Source organism: Simochromis diagramma, unplaced genomic scaffold, assembly GCF_900408965.1.
Source record: "Simochromis diagramma unplaced genomic scaffold, fSimDia1.1 OVJJ01000596.1, whole genome shotgun sequence".
Classification (NCBI taxonomy): Eukaryota; Metazoa; Chordata; class Actinopteri; order Cichliformes; family Cichlidae; genus Simochromis; species Simochromis diagramma.
The window spans coordinates 5,324,908-5,339,371 of NW_024387245.1; the positions used below are offsets into that span (position 1 = coordinate 5,324,908).

The 14,464-nt window shown below is 40.9% G+C and overlaps 1 protein-coding gene across 2 annotated transcripts in view; it reads left to right on the top strand.

Annotated features, from left to right (window-relative positions):
• The first annotated feature begins 223 nt into the window (after positions 1–223).
• The window catches only part of si:dkey-34e4.1 (carboxyl-terminal PDZ ligand of neuronal nitric oxide synthase protein), a 51,330-nt gene continuing 37,089 nt past the window's right edge, over positions 224–14,464 (top strand). The window contains exons 1-2 of one of the 2 annotated variants that reach the window (XM_040000222.1): positions 224–793; positions 2,475–2,546. In XM_040000222.1, coding sequence (XP_039856156.1) covers positions 689–793; positions 2,475–2,546 — 177 coding nt within the window. In that variant the 5' untranslated portion in view covers positions 224–688. The remainder of the gene's footprint in view (positions 794–2,474; positions 2,547–14,464) is intronic. The other variant, XM_040000221.1, reaches the window with a different exon arrangement.

Here is a 14,464-nt window from a genome sequence, read left to right on the forward strand (position 1 = left end):
CAGTCTCGCTGGTTCGACCCACTTAAGATCAAAATGTAAATGTGAGTAAATGTGATCCAGATGTGATTAGCAGCTAATTACAGTTTTATTTCTGCAGCAGACCCACCTTCGGTTTCCAAAGTTTTCTAAGGTTCATGTCCCCAGGGGAGGACCAACTTAGTCGTCGGCCTTCCTCCCAGCTCCTGGGTTGCGTCATGCTTGGGGACTTCACTCCGGTGAGGGACCTGCTTTGTGCTTTGTGGAGAGAGAGAGAGAGAGAGAGAGAGAGAGAGAGAGAGAGAGAGCGGCGTTCCCACCAACAGGACGAGATTCAAAAAAGGGGGGAAAAAAGCACAGCCAGCAGGCAACATCACCTGCAGAGCGAAACAGCGTTGGATTTCCCCGGTGGGAAACAGACATCCGTGTTGTTTTCCTGTATGTCAGAGGCTTACTGCGTGTAGAAGAATTCGCTCAAGTGTCTTTTCGGTGTTTTGTATCAGGAAAAAAAAGAGGCGCGCAGTTTTGTCCTTCTTGAGGACCCGGGACCTTGTTGACGCTCGGAGCGGGGACGATGGACCGCGTTTCCGCCGGGAATTCGCTCTTGGAGCCGGGCCGTGCGCACACATGGGGACTGTAGCGCTTCCAGCCCGGTTTGTTTAGCGGTTGAACCGTGTTTACTGTGCCGGGAGAGGAGGTCAGGAAAGCCGCGATGCCCACCAGGAACAGGTACAACCTGGTGGATGATGTGGCGGACTCGAGGGTGCCGCTCCACAACGAGGAAGCTTACCAGCACGGGATATATTTCCAAGCAAAGGTGAAGTCCGGAGAGAGCCCGAACCTCCTTAATATGCAGTGTTTTCAGAGTTACATGAGCCTGCTGTGTGCTGCTGGAGCGGCAGGTGCACTGGGCTGAAGTTTGAACACATGGTAGCTTTGCCTGCAGGTCCTCAACCTCACACATTTATTAGTACACGCATACATCTAAAGTCTAAAATGTTAAAGACGGGACTCAGAGCCGATGTGGGATGACTCAATCGTCTAAAAGCCGATAAAGATAGATGATCATTTTTGATGCTTTGAGTGCATTTGGGAGCTTTTCCCAACTTGCTGAATTATTAAGGTGATCGCGAAGAAACCAGACAGTATTCAGCTTTAATGATTGCTTTTATAGTGGAGATGCAGCTCGTGATTGCTTTCATCATTGGTTGCTTTTTTTTTTTAATTTTTTAAGATTATTTCCAATAATAGCAGTAATGGTTTGCAATAGATGCGAACAGATAATTAAAACAAAATCTGTTTCCTAGATGTGGAAGTGATGTTAGATCCCGCTGTTTTTGTCAGATCAACAGTGCAGGACTTCAAAAGTTTCGGTTTCCGTTTATGTGAAACAGGAAAAGAAGCTGAAAATAGCAAATATCTGGCACTTTGCACAAAGTCATATTGATGGACCAACCGCTGTGTGAGTCATAGGCACATGCGTCTTTAACTGTATTCTGAGTCTGTTTGTTGTTCCGTTTGATCAGCAAACCGAAAGGGTTAAAAAAAAAAAAGGGAGTGTTTCTGGTCCAAAGTTCATTCACATGGGTGCTTGTATCTTGTATCTCACTGGGCCTGCTCAGCAGCAGGGTGATGTCACTGTTCCTTTCTTTCGCTGAGTGTCCCATAACTCCTCAGCACAAACCTGATATTTACTGTGAATATACAACACTTTTCAGTCAGATAAAAACAGTAAAATATAAAAGATGAATCCCCCCCAAACAAAAACCAAACAAACAAACAAAAAGAAAAATATGCATGATGCATTTCTAAATTCAAACACCGTGAGCTGCAGAATGTACACAAGACAATGAGTCATTAAATTAAAAAAAAAGAAAATCCTATTTACCAAGTAAGCAATAAATTAAGGCCAGTGTTGCTGAAGCTCTCAGACAGTTTACTGTAAAATGATAGAGACATCAAAGGCGTCATTGTCCCCAGAGCCCCTTAATTACACAGGCGCGTATTCAAATATATGCAAGCCACAAAGAGCTCATTAAAAAGGCATAGCTTTGCTTTGTTTGGGGTTTTTTTTGTCATACATTAAACACATTTTGTCTTAGAGACACCCTGTTTGACACTTTGCAAAGAAAATCTGTGATTGGCTGTGTTAGCTGATCTGGGGTGAGCAGTATCACATGTTGGAGGCTCGGTGAAGACGGCTTTTTTCTTTTATTGAAGTGAACAGTCTAAGTGATCCCTAATTTTGGTGCCGTTTGATAACCACCCCCCCCCCCTACTTGTCTTCGGGAGGCTGTTTATCTTCCAAGGATGAAAATGGAAAAAGAAATTGCACATTTAATCTTGTGAAGGCAGAATGGCTTTGGGAGTAGAAGCACGAGGGATTGGATACACTGATCTCAGTTTGTGGCTAAGGAATATTAATTGTGCAGCTGTTTTCCATGGGACAATACCTGACGCTGATGCTTTGTGTATGTGTGTTTGCGTGTTTATTGCAGTACGTGGGTAGTCTTGACGTGCCCAGGCCCAACAGTCGGATGGAGATCGTGGCAGCCATGAGGAGAATCAGGGTAAGATCCAAAGACAGTGTCATCCTATGTTTAAGCCTGGAAGCAAAGACACACAGACTCACACACTGATGAGTGTGTGAGTCTGTGTGTCCAGCGGTGAGTGGGCCTTGATGGAGGACAGAAACTACCTTTACAATAACAGGAGAATCGCACACACAGTATAAAAAAAAAGAGCATGCTGTTGTCAGAAGGTATTTGTTCCGAGGAGGCAGTGACGCATGTGGTGCCCGGACAGCGTGTCACGGCTTCTGACGTGGGAAAACAATGCAAGGATGAAAAAGTAAGAGGGCTGAGGTGGATTGTGTGGCTCTCTTTGCCGTGTCTCTTTGCCTCTTTGAAAAATGGGGAGGAAGCATATACATGCATGTTGTGACTGCCTTTGAACAAACTCAGTCTGTGGCTTTTGATTTTTGCATTCTGTTGAGCGGATAGTTTTTGGGGTTTTTTCCTCAAATCAGCCTTATAGTATAAGATGATGACCCCCCCCCCCCCCCCCCCCCCTCTCCGCCCCCCTCTTAGCTATAAAATCATATCATTGTTACTATCATCTTTGCCCCAGAAGGCCGGCGGTTTCATCAGGAAGCTAACACAAAGCCAAATCAGACAGCCAGGCTGGTCCTGTAATCTAAGTGTGACTCACTAGATGTGCTTGGTTCAAACATGACAAAGCTCTTAGCTTTAGCCGAGTGTGTGTGAGCTACTAAAAAGTCATAATGTGTATTTACCCCCCTGAAAAATGCACAAGATTTAAGGACACTCATGCAAGCATCCCTTGGGGGTTCTATTTTTTACCCTTTTCGGGTAAATTTAAAACACTACAATAGTGTGAACTTCAAATTTGTATAAACATTTGTACAACCGCATTTGTATAAACATAATGCAACCCTACATCTGGAAAAAGCAGGGTTGCTCTATAAACCTGTGAAAGCTGTTGGGGGGTGAAGATAACACACCTCTAAATTTACCACAATTCCAGCAAACCTGTAAATCAATAAAGGTGTAGAGTAAACATGATCATAAGGGTGATACAGCACAGGCTGCAGGTACAGACAAGGAGGGAAGATGCTGCTGGTTGCTACAAGAAAAAGATCATCTTGTACATTTTAAAAATGTACAACACTTGCAACACAGTGAGATCTGTTTACTATGTATTTATGAAGCTCCCATATAAAAATACACAATTTGTCATTAGTGATTATTCATGTTCATGTCTAAGAGTGTGCTCTCATTCGGATGCATACATGTTGGGGTTGTGCATATCTGTATATTCACTTCCTTTCAGAGCCAAAGAAAGCTGCTAAAGCTGCAACTATTAATGTATTTAAAAAAAATATGACGTAATAGGAAATTATTAAAGCTCTGATTTGTGTCAAATAGTCTCCTGATGACTGTAAATATGATAGTGTGGCTGTCAAACAATTTGGTATCATTTTTATAGATTTTTTCATGTGTTCACAACTACATGCATCAACATGCATGGAAGTGTACCCAGGCACAGGGAAAGCATGTAAACTCCCCACAGAGAGTGCCCAGCTGAACATGGGACCCTCATAGTGTGAGGCAACAGTGCTCACCACGTTACCACTGTACCACCCTATTTACCTGATTATTATTCTTTTGCACTTATTTCAATTCATTGCATAGAAAAAAAAGTAATCAAAGATCAAAAATCCATTTTAACACCCAGTCCCACTTCAGCTCTTTTAGAACTTCGCTCTTCTCTGCAGATGGTTGACAGAACAACCGTAGAACAAGCAGGAATCACCCACAGACCAATCGTCAAACATAGTTTTGATGCTGCCTCCATCTGACAACAAACACTCTCTGCAGGTAGACAGGCTGTCCACGAGGTTGCCTTTGCACTAGCCCCATTCAGGCGTAAAACACACTTAAGACTGATACACATATTTGTTCCAAAATATGGGCCAATATTTTTTCTTTTAGACTCGTGAAGCATAAACATTTCTCTAGAATTTGTTATGTATAGTTATTTTTGAGGCCTTGTTACTTCAATTCAATTCAGTTTTATTTATACAGCGCCAAATCACAATAACAGTTGCCTCAACGTGCTTTATATTGTAAGGTAGTAATCATACATACGGAAAAACCCAACAATCATATGACCCTCTATGAGCAAGCACCTTGGCGACAGTGGGAAGGAAAAACTCCCTTTTAACAGGAAGAAACCTCCAGCAGAACCAGGCTCAGGGAGGGGCGGGGCCATTTGCCACGACCCGTTGGGGTGAGAGAAGGAAACCAGGATAAAAGGCATGCTGTGGAAGAGAGCCAGAGATTAATAACAAATATGATTCAGTGCAGAGAGGTCTATTAACACAGTGAGTGAGAAAGGTGACTGAAGAAGAAATGGGACAATATAAGAATGCAGTTTAAAAATAATCTTGCTTTATTGTCACAAGACATGGATTATCTGTTTAAACTGCCCAGCTGCTATGTTGCCAGCAGTGGAGAAACTATGCAACATCACCACTTCTTAACTTTAGAAATTTGCATGCAACGGCTGTTATAGATGCCAATACTGATATATTGCCAAATAGCTAATATCAGCCAATATATCAGCCCTAACGATATATCAGTCGGGCTCTAAGCTATTCCAGCATCCACAACAGTTGTAGAGGAACCGAGTTGTGTGACGTACAGATGGTTGCCTGCTCATCAGACCTTCTAGAGAAAGCTACCATTTTTAATCAAACTTGTTTCCTTTATGTAGATTTTGTCAGCAAAAACTAAGCAGCAACCTAAAAGAATAAAGTCAACACAGATGTGCCAAATACTCCTGGAGTTTATGTTTTAGGTCTGTTTTCCAAGTGAAATGTAATTAGCTGTATATAGATGTATTTTGAGTAGCCTTCCTTATTTTCACTTCATCCTTTTTTACAAAAGCAAAGAGGCTCGTCTTTAATTTAATGCGCGACCGTTTGGCTGAGGCACTGAGCAGAGACTCCGCGGTGCAAAGCATGAATAAAGAGAGTGAGGAATGAACTGATGGCAGCGGGAAAAAGACTTGGGAGAAGGAAGTCCTGGAATCTAGCAGGGTTGTGCGGTAGCTGGCAGAGCCGTAGTTGTTTCATATCCCTCGGCTAATCTCTTTGGTCTCAGATGTGAGAAAGCAGGCGCAAACATGAGAAGGGAGAGAGGAAGGGCAGACAGCACAGACCATCATCTTTGTATAAACAGTGGATCTGGGTTTGACAGAACGCAGGAGTCGTGCTAGTTTTTGGGTGTTTTTTTTTTCTTGTTTTTTCACACACCTGCCATTCCCACGGAGAGAAAGTGAATAGACACAATTTTGTATCCTGTGGATCTTTTCAGAGTCGCTTTTTTTGTTAGACGTCCTCCCATTATGGCTGACTGGTCATACTGTGTTGGTTTTGTCTGAATTTGCTTCATTCAGTGTGACCAGTGACATAGAAAGTTTGCGAGTCTGTGTGTGTGTGAGGTTGAGTGCTCTATAATAGTGAGACCTCTTGTATTCTAACAACCTCCACAATCGATTAACGAGACAGAATAACAAAGGCTGGTGTTGCTGCATCCACACGGAAAGATTTGCGGTCTTCCACGGCTCACTGCCTCAGAAAAAGGGCGTGTGTATGTAATGGAATTTCTTTGGGAGACAAACGTGTGCTATTTACAGGAGGCCACAGACTCTCTACAAAGAAAAACAAGTTTGAGGCTATTCTCTCTCATTTTCCCCCGACCCACCTCACCCCCCTCTCCACTGCTGTTTTCTTTCCATACCCTCACTCTTCCCCTACCAAAATAGACTGCCTCGATTTAGCCCATCTCTGGCTATCTACTCAGTGCTGACAGGAATAGATTTTAGGCTGAGGGCAGGCTACGCATGCTTCTCTTTGAATTTTGATCGGCTCTAATGGGATTTTAAGCCTCCTGCACGTGTCTTTCAGGATGCATCTTCCTTTCCCAGACCGCCAACAGTCAGGTTTTTACATCCTTTCTTTCTTTCAGCATTTGTCTCTGCGTCTGTCTGGATCATCTCATGAGAAGAGCCCCTGTCTGCCATGCGAGAAGGAAGGATACTTTTTTTTTTTCCACGTTCCTGCTGTTTTAGTTTGGCTTCGCTGATTCTGTTAGTCTTCTGAGAGCTTGCAGAACTGTCATGATTGTGTCAGATGCAGATATTGGGCTGTCGAGGGGGATGAACCTGTCACGGGGTACAGCAGAACTTTTTACATGAGTTCGTTTTACTTTGTTGAGTTTTGTTTATCATGCCTATTTTATAGTCAGACATAACTCCGACTGTAGGTAGAACAACTGTTTTGTTTTGGTTTTTTGACATGACAGTAACTGATTGTTGAATAAGTAAATATTGGTGTGTAGTACTGGCATTACTTCTTCCAGTTTCTCCCAGCAGCCCAGGATTTTGTCAACAATTATCAAGCTGCAACTTCAGGGTTTAACAAAAGGACACCCCAAAAACCGCAGTACCTCTAAACAGCACGTGAGGCTGGTTTCAAATATGACTCAAATCCTACAGACTTCCATTCAGCTCATTTACACCTTCATAACAAAAGCATGTGCTTAACATAGATACTGCAGGTCCATGGCCACTAACTGAGATCTGTCTATGCTACACCTGCACAAGTCTGAGCCATTTAACTGGAAGTCTACAAGTTTTTTTTTTGTGTTTTGTACCTTTTTGAAACATTTCCAAGACAATATTATAACAAGCAATATAAACTGATCTGCAGTTGATTGCACAAAAGGACGGTGGCGAAAGTTATCTAGGATGAATTAGCATTTGTTCTACAATTTGTGATATTTTGTATGATAGCAAGAAAAAGCTAGCTAGTATTTGTCAACTATCAGCTTCGCTCAAATGATTTCTTTGGAGCCCTTTGAAGACACTGATACTTCAACACACCAGAACCAGGAGATCTGGTTATCTTTTATATACAGTCTGTGTCAAAAACCATCAAGTCACCAGACAAATTGAAGGAATCTGCAGTCGAAAGCATGTGCGTTTGTTTTTAACCATCTTCTTTAATTCTTCTTGTTCATTCACTCAGTTGTCATACAACATACTGCATCACTGTGATACTGGTCAACTTATTTGGCAGTGGCACAAATCATTTAGAGAATGACTGAAATATTAGTATTCATTTCCTTCCAGTCTGTTTCCATCGTCCATTAATTCTTAAAGGTCAAATTTTGGCAACTAGCCATAACAACTGTTTTCCCGTGCCTGAAGGCTCCTAAACATACCACTTAGTCATAGCACCTGTGAATGAGTGTGACGTTCATAAATGAGGCATTTCGCTCAAAGCCTCTTGTAGACTCAAAGTTAGATTAAAACACTTCAGATAATCACATAACGTGGCCAGGTATGACTGAACTGCAGTCAGGACTCAACATGAACAGTTCCTGAGTTACAGTTTTGCAAAACAGTTACACACCCTGCATGTCCCAGAAAGCCGGGGGAGAAATGAAAGCACAGCTTAATTCCAGGCAGTTGTAGATCTACAGCAAAGTGGGGGTGGTTGGTCACCACGTGTGAATGGGGGGGATACTCTGTTTCCAGAGAGGCATGGACAATAATGAGAGGTTATTGTTTTTTTTAACTTTGTATTCATGCTAGCTTAATGGCAGATGTACAAGAGCATAGTCGGTGACCTATATGTGTAGTGGATTAGACGTGATCTCAGCTTTGAAAGGGTGCACTCATCTTTTGTTTACCCGGGGTGAACAGTGGTACCGTCTTCTTGATTAACAGTAAAAAAGTTACAATTCGTGACCTGCTGCGTTTGAGCCTGGTAACACTAAAAAGTGGCACAGAAGAATTTTAGCTATAGAAAATCTATATTTTGTAAAGTTGATGTCACCAAGCTTGAGTCACTGTGCAATTAGTCTAGTAGACAGTACCGATACCTTTGTAATGCCACAGTTCTTAGTATTACACGTGCTACTAAATATATTTTAAATCAATCAAATGAACACATTCCAACAAAATTTTTAAATATACTCAAACTGACAGGATGAATGCTATTCTTTTCTGCAGCATCTGGTTATTTTGATGTGACAAGTTGTCTTTATCCTTTGTAAAAGTTGTATTCAGTACTGCAGTTTGCAAAAACTAATAGCAGAATTTTAGGATGCTGAGAAACAAGGCAGAATGTGGAGCAGAGGAGAGAGAGACTAATTTGTTTCTAAATTGTCACAATCAAACCTTTTTATTCTGAAGGTTATTTGTACCTTTGATCCTCGTCTTATGTAACCATCATTCAGAATGAACCAAAGCTGACCCTGACGTGAAGCATTCATCCAGATTTGCTTTGTCTCCTCACAAAATCCACCGATTGTATAATTCAGTGGAATTCGGTTGATTTTGTAGTAAAAATTCAACAGTTTGAAGTGCTCATGAGAGCAGCTTCACTGTAACGTTTACTGGAAATTAATTCACGGAAACTTTATTCCACATTCAAAATATGCAACACAAGTGAGCACTAGATATTATGTAATATTTGATTTTGTCTGATAGTGTGGTGTCTATTCCTGGTGTGTGGGGTAGATAAATATCCTAAAGGGACAGCAAGTCTTTGGTTGGACAGGCGGCTAGTAAGTGGTCTCTGTCTCCAGTACCAGCTTCACATGCACAGACACACAAGCTTCTCCTTTCATCATCATCCCTAAGGCTATGCTTTCTTTCAGCGCCACAATTAGTCAAGTCTTATATACTCTGATGTCCCTACACTCACCCGAAGCAACGGAAAAGACATTTCTAAAACCATGAACTCAATCCTGCTGCACAGCCTGAAAGCACAGTTTTCCATAGGCATTCACTGTCCATTAGACTCTGTACCTCAGCACACAGTTCAGGTTTTATTATATTAACCAGTTAAACTTATTTGGAGTGTGTTTTCTAAGTATTTTTAGATATAAAATGATTTACATTACGGTGGTATGGTCTCTGAAAGTGTATAGCCAGAACCTGAGCGGTCCTGTAGCCTGCCTATTTCCACTGTTAATGCTGCAACAAAGCCTGTCGTAGCTAATCTCGAGTACAAACACAACTAAAGTCAACGAACCAGCAAGTGGATATGCTTCTGTGTATTGTTGGAACACATATGCCAGGTTCCTGCCAGAAAAGACACCAGTTCTAGGTGGATAGGACAGTACAAATGACCAAATTACCCCCTCTGCTAAAACACTCATTGTGCTGAGATAGACAGAACAGCCAGTCTGCGTATGTGCAACTCTCCAAGGAGAAACGGGGATGAACACCATCTGACAGGTACAGGTTCGTAACATTTGTCTTGTTCTTCACTGACTTTTTAAAATTGTATTTTTTTCATAATGAAAAAATGGTTACCTGCAGTAGCATGGTTCAGTGACATGTGGTGACTGCTGTTGCTGTTTAAGGTTGAGCTCAGTTTAAATACTTTGTACAGTGCTGTGCCCCTGTGTCACACTTACATTTAGATCATCAAACGTATTTTAATATTAGATTTATTAAGGCAAAAAGGCTATTCAAACCTACCTGGCCCTGTATGATAAAGTAATTGTCCCCAAAACCTAACAACTGGTTGTCTCACCCTTGGCAGCAAGGACTGCAATCAAGCCTTTGGGATGACTGGCAATGAGTCTTTCACAACTCTGTAGAGAAAGTTTGGCCCACTCTTTTTCACAGAATTGTTTTAATTCAGCCACATTTGAGTATTTTTAAGGATGGATGGCCTGCTTAAGGTCATGCCAAAGTATCTCAATTGGATTTCCATCCCAGTCTTCACTAGGCAAACAACAGTTTTTAGCAGGAACAATATGCTAATTCAGTGCTGTAGGAATTCAATTTTATGGCGTATTTTCCAATTATGTCCACAAAAGTTTAAATAAGGCAAAACTCAACTACAGTTAAGTTGTCAAATGATTTAAAGGAGCATTGAGAGAAGCAGGATGTGTCAGTCTAACTTGTGTCATTGCCAAGAGTTTAAATATTCATGTAAATGTGTTATTTCAGTCTTATTTAACAAACCAATAAGCATTCCACAAACCTGTTTTTCTTCTTCGATGTGGAGGAGAGTACAGTTAAGACTGAGAAGTGTGTAATGAATGTTTTTAAAGATGAGTCAGAAACATTGTAGAACAAACTGTGAATGTGCTGTTTTCTATATTCAGATTAGCACTCTGTTTTCTATAATGTGCCTGCAGTTTTTAAAGACACACAAGGTTAAAAGTCTTTTTTTCATAATAACAAAAAAGTCTATTTTCCCACAAGTCCGTTTGTCATATTACTTAAAATATACGTGCCATGTTTGGAAGTTGTGCTTCTCTGCCTGGGAGCATTCTTCCTTAGCATGAGTAGGCAGATAAAACTGGGCCTATCGTACTTTAGTATCGTTTGTTGGATAATGATTGAGGAAAGTGCTGCAGGCTTTCGAGCTGGCAGGATAGGCTGCCCTACTTCTAAATGTGATTTGGAGTCGCGTGCGCGTTTGTGTGGGTGTGCGCGCCTGCACATTTATTTCACTTCTCTCATCTTCTTCCAAAGTGCTACATATAAAGCCTGAAGGTCTCAATCTTCCATTCCCCCCATTCGGCTCCCCAAGACCCTGATCTTCTTTTTGTTTTACTACCGTACTACTCTCCCTCTCATCATTCCTCTCCTGTCTCAGAGGTGCCGTGGTTCAAATATGCACAAAGCAGTTAAGGATTAAGCTCAGGTTGATGCAAACGTACCTCCATCAGTTAGTTACACATTACTCTTGCTCCTTTAACAGCTTCCTACTGCTTACTTGGGATGTCTTGATACCTTTAATGTAGCAAATTTATGATTTCCATATTTGGAGACACAGCTAAAGCATGGCTAATTTCCAGTTTGAATTGAACTCATCAACTCAGGTGAACCAACACTCCTCCTGACATGAATGTGGTTCAGTGTTCTCATCAGTCAGTCAAGCAATAAATTATTTCCTTCCTTCCTTATCTCATCTCACCTCATCTTAGTCACCATCTCTTTCCTTCTCAAAGCTGAGCTCTTTTAACCTTTGTCTGTGACAGTGATATTTAACTTGTATTTATATGGATTTATAGGACTTGCTTGCAATTAGGGCTGGGCTATATCATACCGTTCGATATAATGTTGGGCAATGATAAGAAAATGAAATATCGCGATAGAATATGGGTAAAACGTGCATGCGCAGTGCCTATGTTTTCATATGCACATGGTGGAAAAAGCATGGCGGCGACGGAGAATGAGAAGGGCGAAAGCGGATCGTTGAATGAAACGGATGAACCAGAATTGGTTTGTAAAAATGCTGCAACTTCAGTGGTGTGGAACTGGTTTGGCTTTCGTCCGTCAGATACACAACAAAGCACAATTTTTGGTAGAGCATGCAAGCAGGAAATACGGCACACTTAAAATCAATCCTTTGATTTTCTGAAAAATTGACAGTGCCCCTTATAATCCGGTGTGCCTTATGTAGGAATTCTGGCTGTGCTTACTGACCTCGAATCGATTTTATGTGGTACACGACACTCAAAAATCTGTCAAAAAATGTTTTAGTACGATACTACGAAGCCGCACCGCTTGATGGATTGTCGGAGCATTATAGCTATCGTAGTCAGGAGCCTCGCAGAGTGATACGTACTGTGCTTCAACATAATACTGCCTTATTGTGTGCGTATAACCTCTTAAGTTTTGTGGATATTATACATGGTTATGCTGAGGATATGTCGACCAATTTCCACTGGAAATGCCTTTTGGTTAAACTGTCAGCAAGGAATTAGCATTTGCACTGTTACATTTTTAGCTTTAATGCACATAAAAAACAGCTGCTTTAAGTGAAAATACATTGATGGTTTTTTTTTGCACTAATAAAGTTGTGGAGTTGTAAAGTATTTTGTCTTGCATCAGTTATATCGTTGTTGCAAATTTTCAAATGTATATCGTGATAAATATTTTTGGCCATATTGCCCTGCCCTACTTGCAATTAATATATACCTTGTTTTAAGTTGCATGTAAACCTGTTATGCAAATCTAATTGAATTAAAAGCTGTGCATTTTCAAAAGGCAGTCCCACATTTATGTGTATTATGGACTGATACATAGAAAACACATTCGAGTGTTTAATTGAAGTAATAGGCACCTTACTTTTAGCCTCATTCACCCAATCACAAAGCACTTTATTCTGTGTTTGTCTAACATTCACTCACACACTCACATGGGTGGAAACTTAGGGTTCAACATCTTTCCCAAGGATAATTCACATGTAAACATGTAGACCGGAGCTAGGGATTAAAATAGCAACCTTCCAATGACTAGATGATCCACCACGGCTGCTCCACAGTATAATGAGCTCTAGTAGATGTTTCTTCTTTGTGGACAGGCTGTGATCACCTGACCAGTGATACTGGGACTCTGAGGCTTACTGCTCTTTGTGGATATATGAGCAGATCTTACATGAGCTATCACGACTGCTTTCCAGACCTTAGCCAGTATAAAGTTAGTATAAAGGTGGAATTTGCACATTACACTACAAAGTGTCATCAGCTTAAATTGAAATCTATAAATTCTGAGCTAACCTGACAATGATGATGGACACCGCAACCAGTAGCTGTAAGATATTCCACGCCTTAAACTTAACCACCTTATTGCAAATGCACTCCTTTGTCCATTGTAGCCTTGGAATAACACACAAATATTATGTTTGTTATTATTTAAACAACAATTCATTAATATTAGATAAAACTTTAAATTTCCAGTATCATGTCACTTGCTAAGCAATACTATTTACCTTTGAAAATGTAATAATCATGTGAATGTAATATTATGTGTATGGCGATATTTGTTCAGCAGTTTGAAATAACCTGCCCATTGAAAAAGTGTAACAAGCTAGGTTCTGAACGTAGCTTTATTGACATCTGGATCCACGTACTCAGGATTGATGTAAAGAGGATAAAGCATGTGAGTGTGTGCAGGCAAGACGTTGTGGTGCCACTGCTTTCTGATTTGAATGTATGCTTGGCATCAGCTGGTAGAATCAGCCTGCAGCACAAGAGAAATTATAAAATGATGTATAAAACTGCCAATCAGATTTAATAACTTAATAACTGAAGGTGCCAGATTGACATTACTTGTTGTTCCCACTCATTTGTACCTCTGACGGCACCCACAAGCCAGTGAATGCGATCAAACTAAAAGCAATCTAGCATAATTCTCCAGTTACTGTATCGCACATTGGCAGAGCCAATGATGTTCAGTGGGAGATTTTGTATTAACATAGATATCTTTGAGGCCACAACCTAACATATAATATATATGTTAGGTTGTGGCAAACATATATCAAATTGTTCAAATACTTTGTAGCACCAAACCTCTCAATCACAGCTTTTTTCATGTTCACTTCAAGTAAAACGTTTGTTTGGCATAAGGTGAGCACAACGTTCCTTTTTAACATGATTAATTATTGTTAATATCTTGCTCTCTTCGACAGTGCATCTTTTATCCTCTCTCTTTCCCCTCGCCTCCAATCGGTCGCAGCAGATGGCTGCCCCTTCCTGAGCCTCCAGCTGGTTTTGCTACAGGTTTCGTCCTGTTAAAAGGGAGTTTTTCATTCCTACTGTCACCAAGTGCTTGCTCATAGGGAGGTCATGTGATTGTTGGGGTTTCCTCTTTGTTATTGTAGGACATTTACCTTACAATAGAAAGCGGCTTGACATGACTGCTGTTGTGATTTGGCGCTATGTAAATAAAATTGAGTTCAGTTTAGTTTGTCCTTTACTCGCAAATTTGTGAACTCACCTAAATTTGATGTCTGTGGCACCAACGGATGTTTAGTAGGGATGCCAGAGCTCTTCTTTCTTTTAAACAGAAACGTCGTTGTCACTGGATCATTGAACAGTTCACAAACTAGACAAAGCTTGATTATAAACATAATCTGCCCAGT